This window comes from Salmo trutta, chromosome 18 (genome assembly GCF_901001165.1).
Source record: "Salmo trutta chromosome 18, fSalTru1.1, whole genome shotgun sequence".
NCBI lineage: Eukaryota > Metazoa > Chordata > Actinopteri > Salmoniformes > Salmonidae > Salmo > Salmo trutta.
In genome coordinates this window covers 47852036-47857859 of record NC_042974.1, presented here as the reverse complement: position 1 = coordinate 47857859, position 5824 = coordinate 47852036, and the positions used below count along the sequence as shown (strand labels likewise).

The 5824-nt window shown below is 44.6% G+C and overlaps 1 protein-coding gene across 1 annotated transcript in view; it reads right to left on the bottom strand.

The window, feature by feature from the left end:
* Positions 1 to 326: 326 nt before the first annotated feature.
* Positions 327 to 5824, bottom strand: part of LOC115152688 (inactive heparanase-2-like) — a 113080-nt gene continuing 107582 nt past the window's right edge. The window contains exon 12 of the mRNA XM_029697425.1: positions 327 to 527. Within this exon, the coding sequence (XP_029553285.1) occupies positions 365 to 527 (163 nt within the window). The 3' untranslated portion in view covers positions 327 to 364. The remainder of the gene's footprint in view (positions 528 to 5824) is intronic.

The following is a 5824-nucleotide window of genomic DNA, read 5'->3' as shown; positions in this document are numbered from 1 at the left end:
GGTGGATGTGGTGAGGGGTGAGGAGGGGTGGGTGTAGGGGGTGAGGGATGAGGGCTAGGGGGTGAGGGAAGGGGGATTAGGTGAGGGGTGAGGAGGGGTGGGTGTAGGGGGTGAGGGATGAGGGCTAGGGGGTGAGGGAAGGGGGATTAGGTGAGGGGTGAGGAGGGGTGGGTGTAGGGGGTGAGGGATGAGGGCTAGGGGGTGAGGGAAGGGGGATTAGGTGAGGGGTGAGGAGGGGTGGGTGTAGGGGGTGAGGGATGAGGGCTAGGGGGTGAGGGAAGGGGGATTAGGTGAGGGGTGTGAGGAGTGTGGGGGGGAGGGTGAAGGATTTCGGGATGAAGGGTGAGGAGGAGTGCGTTGAGTATTATTTGCGGCAGGCGTAAGCGTTGATGTTCTTGATGACGTAGAAGCCGATGGTCATCGGGGGCATGGCTATTGTCCTCCCCGCCCGCAGCGTTCGAGGCTTCAACTCCGGAAACGTCTCGTTGTCCACCATCAACAACCTTTCTCCGTTCAACTGGACTGACCTGGAGGAAGAGTGGAGTTAGAGAGATGAAGAGAGTGGAATGAGATAGGAGGGGGGGGGGAGAGGACAGGGATATGAGAGAGAAGACAGAGAGAGGGAAGGGTGGGAGAGGAGAGAGGGTTTAACTTCTGCTCGAAGCTGGACTGGTAGGGCAGGAGTCATTCTGAGGCTGTATTTACAGTCCTCTGAAGACTAGGGGGCGCTACAGTCACATCATTGCAGCTTCTTGACACAAGAGCAGGTTTTGTGACAGATGTGATCCTTCTGATCTAGATGGAAGAGCAGCTAGGTTGGGGTTTATTCTGCACTCCCATGGGTGAATTCCTAGTCCAATACAAATAACTGGCATGGAACATATTCCAAACTCATTGAACTCTGCCACAGAGAGCACCGAGAAGAATTTCAACCACTTTGTGACTGGGGATTAGACTGGGTGCTCATAAACAAATAGTCCTACGAAATAACACAAACATAAGTCTTCAGAAACACAATAACTTAGGCACATTTTTCAATGTTGTATTTTTATGAGTGCCAGATTCCCATAGACGTTTTCCTGTCCTGTCATCTGCGAGAGGAGGCCTGTACTAAGTCAGCGGTCCACTAGCTAACTGAAAGTGAAAGCCTAATGAATCCAATGCAATGAGGTTTTAACTTCCATGCCAAAACGACGATAAACACAGCGAAATAGCAAATGAATTACACTATTATAAATGAGGAAAAATTATGAAGACAATTTTGTAACATTTTCTCAGGGGAAAAACAACACTCAGAGTCATATATTAATCTAAATATGCGGCTCTGGCAACATCTAATTTGGAGACGGTCCGTTGGAGTCATTAGACAACTATGTTGTTGTTCTGAACAACAGAACTGTTGGTCTAATAAAGGTAGTAAGTACAGCCTGACACGCACCCTGTCGCCATACAGAACTCTTCCATCAGTCTGAACACTCACACCTCCACCTCTACAGGGATTTACAGACTGAACACACTCTCTCTCTCTCTCTCTCTTTCTCTCCTTCTCTCTCTCTCACTCTCTTTCTCTGTCTCTCTCTCTCTCTCTTTCTCTCTTTCTGTCTCTCTTTTTCTTTCTCTCTCTCTCTCTCTCTCTCTCTCTCTCTCCCTTTCTCTCTCTGTCTCTCTCTCGCTCTCTTTCTCTCTCTGTCTCTCTCTCTTTCTCTCTCTGTCTCTCTCTCTCTCTCTTTCTCTCTCTCCTGTCTCTCTCTCCTTCTCTCTCTCTCTTTCTCTCTCCTCTCTCTCTCTTCTCTCTCTCTCTCTTCTCTGTCTCTCTCTCTCTCTCTCTCTTTCTCTCTCTCCTCTCTCTCTCTCTCTCTCTCTCTTTCTCTGTCTCTCTCTCTCTTTCTCTCTCTGTCTCTCTCTCTCTCTATTTCTCTCTCTGTCTCTCTCTCTTTCTCTCTCTCTCTCTCTCTCTTTCTCTCTGTCTCTCTCTCTCTATCTCTCAAATTCAAATTCAAGCTGCTTTATTGGCATGAAAAACATTGTGTCAATATTGCCAAAGCAACAATGTATACAATATACATTGTAATACAATTATAAACAATAACAAATAATAATATAAAATGGCAGAAAATAATAATACAAAATTAAACATAAAAATAATAACAATAAAATAGTAGTAAAATAATAGTAAAATAGTAGAATGTAATAAATATAAAAATCGAAATATGGAAAATGAATCTATAACTAACTTATAACTAAATAGTCCAGTGTGGCTCAGTTGGTAGAGCATGGTGTTTGCAACGCCAGGGTTGTGGGTTCGATTCCCACGGGGGACTAGTACGGAGAACAAATATATGAAATGTATGCATTCACTACTGTAAGTCGCTCTGGATAAGAGCGTCTGCTAAATGACTAAAATGTAAATAACTAAATATCTCTCTGTCTCTCTCTCTCTCTCTCTCCATGTCGCTCTCTCTCTCTCAATTAAATTCAAGGGGCTTTATTGGTATGGGAAATGTATGTTTACATTGCCAGTGAAATTGATAATAAACAAAAGTGAAATAAACAATACAAAATTAACAGTAAACATTACACAAAAGTTTCAAAAGAATGTCATATTGTCTATATACAGCGTTGTAACGATGTGCAAATAGTTAAACTACAAAAGGGAAAATAAATAAATATGGGTTGTATTTGCAATGGTGTATGTTCTCTCAACCTCTCTCTCAACCTCTCTCTCTCAACTGCTCTCTCTCACTTTCTCTCTCCCTTGATAGTGTGTGTCACACAGCAGACCTCATACCCCAATGTGGATCTTAACTAACACCTTCATCACAGGATTTATGTTAGCTAGTTCAAGGCCCTGGGGAGCAGGGAAGTGGAATGAGAGATAAATAGAGAGAACAGGGAGAAAGAGAAAGGGGGGAGAATGTCAATTACATTAAACTCCTCTAATGGTTCCATATGTTGGTCCTTTAGCAGCTCCTGGTTATAGATGTGTGTGTGTGTGTGTGTGTGTGTGTGTGTGGAAAAGCTAAATCCTCCAGAAAGGGGAGGCAGCACTACTGATTTTCTCCCAAAAGAAACATGGCCGACAGTACTGAGCAGTACACTATGTGCAGTATGCATAGTGCTGAGAGACCCAGACAACCTGTAGCTATCTAAATCCAGCAAACTCAAATACACCTACTGTACGCTCACGTCAACCTACTGTACGCTCACGTCAATCTATTGTACGCTCACGTCAACCTACTGTACGCTCACTTCAACCTACTGTACGCTCACGTCAACCTACTGTACGCTCACGTCAATCTACTGTACGCTCACGTCAACCTACTGTACGTTCATGTCACTCTACTGTACGCTCACGTCAACCTACTGTACGCTCACGTCAACCTACTGTACGCTCACGTCAACCTATTGTACGCTCACGTCAATCTACTGTACGCTCACGTCAACCTACTGTACGCTCACGTCAACCTACTGTACGCTCACGTCAACCTACTGTACGCTCACGTCAACCTATTGTACGCTCACGTCAACCTACCGTACGCTCACGTCAACCTACCGTACGCTCACGTCAACCTACTGTACGCTCACGTCAACCTACTGTACGCTCACGTCAACCTACTGTACGCTCACGTCAACCTACCGTACGCTCACGTCAACCTACTGTACGCTCACGTCAACCTACTGTACGCTCACGTCAACCTACTGTACGCTCACGTCAACCTATTGTACGCTCACGTCAACCTACTGTACGCTCACGTCAACCTACTGTACGCTCACGTCAATCTACTGTACGCTCACGTCAACCTACTGTACGCTCACGTCAACCTACTGTACGCTCACGTCAACCTACTGTACGCTCACGTCAACCTACTGTACGCTCACGTCAACCTACTGTACGCTCACGTCAACCTACTGTACGCTCACGTCAACCTACTGTACGCTCACGTCAATCTACTGTACGCTCACGTCAATCTATTGTACGCTCACGTCAATCTATTGTACGCTCACGTCAACCTACTGTACGCTCACGTCAACCTACTGTACGCTCACGTCAATCTATTGTACGCTCACGTCAACCTACTGTACGCTCACGTCAACCTACTGTACGCTCACGTCAACCTACTGTACGCTCACGTCAATCTATTGTACGCTCACGTCAACCTACTGTTCGCTCACGTCAATCTACTGTACGCTCACGTCAACCTACTGTACACTCACGTCAACCTACTGTACGCTCACGTCAACCTACTGTACGTTCACGTCAACCTACTGTACACTCACGTCAACCTACTGTACGCTCACGTCAACCTACTGTACGCTCACGTCAACCTACTGTACGCTCACGTCAACCTACTGTACGCTCACGTCAACCTACTGTACGCTCACGTCAACCTACTGTACGCTCACGTCAACCTACTGTACGCTCACGTCAACCTACTGTACGCTCTGCATGCTCAAGACCCTGAATAGACCTTTTTCTTTAGTCAAGAAGTTTCACCTAACATTCACTCCAACACTGTTAGACTACAGTAACAATCTTAGAGACCCGGATTACAGTCCAGTTCGGACTGCCCCTTGAATTCACTGCAATGTTATTTGACAACAATCCTTCCATATTCCATGGAAAACGTGAGGACAAATTTGATTAGTCATGTACACAGCTAACAGCATGCTTAAAAGGTGCAGTGAAATGCTTGCGTGCTAGCTCTCTCAACATTGCAGTACAATAATCAATATAAACAATAAAAAAAGTCAAATAAAAATATCAAGTAATTAGAAGAAGGTAGTATGCAAAGTAATAAACTGACATGTACACAATAGGATTTACCGTATAGATTATGAATGTGCTATGTCAAGTATAACTGTATTTACAAATATAAAATGGTTAGTGTCATGGTTGCACGGTTAAATCAATAGCATATAAATGAACAGCAGCGTTGACTGTGTGTGGTATCACTACAGGCACACATCACAGCCCTGTGGCCACGTCCCTACTCTCTCTCTCCGCCTGCCCTGTCACCACAATTGTTTCACACTGTCCAAATAAAGCAATTCAAAATAAGAAAGAAGGGTGGAATTACACCGTGATCTAGGACTGAGAGGACCTAATTGAGACCATAGGCTCCAAATAGGAAAGGAGAACTAGATATTTCCATGGGAATCAGAGAGCGCCACATTGGCTGATTTACGAGATTTAATGAGACCAATATGTAAAGGAAAACGAAAGGTCATTTTGGGGCATTCGATGGATTACATTCTTTCCCACAACTGGTTAGCCTCAATTTCAAATAATCCTTGATCTTTTGTAACATTTCACTTGTTCATTTCACTTTGTTCATTTCACTCTGTATTGGAAAATCTAGAGATTGAAAAGCACATATCTATTTCGTATGGTCAGAGAGGCATATATACAGTCTATAGGGCCGGCTGTTGAGTTCTAGTCATGTTTATAGACATCTGGAGCTGCTCAAACATGAATAAAAGTTTCAACTGCCCTGTCTGTGGTCAGTGGAAGCAGTTAGAACAGCAGTTAGAGTCTAGAACAGAGCCACTGCTTACGGTTCTATTAGGCACCACTATAATCCCCTGTAACACCACTCACACATCCTCATCATAAAACATCTGTTATTACAGAACACCCACACACCCACGCACCCACACACACACGAACATACGCACGCACACACACACTCACTCATTAGGCTGTTATTGAAGGATCAGCCTTGTGTCTGAATAACAGGCTGAGCTTAGACTGGAGAGGCGGAGAGAAGGATGAATGTGTAGAGATAATCAAGTGTAATCGATGCCAGGAATGGAGAGAGAAAGG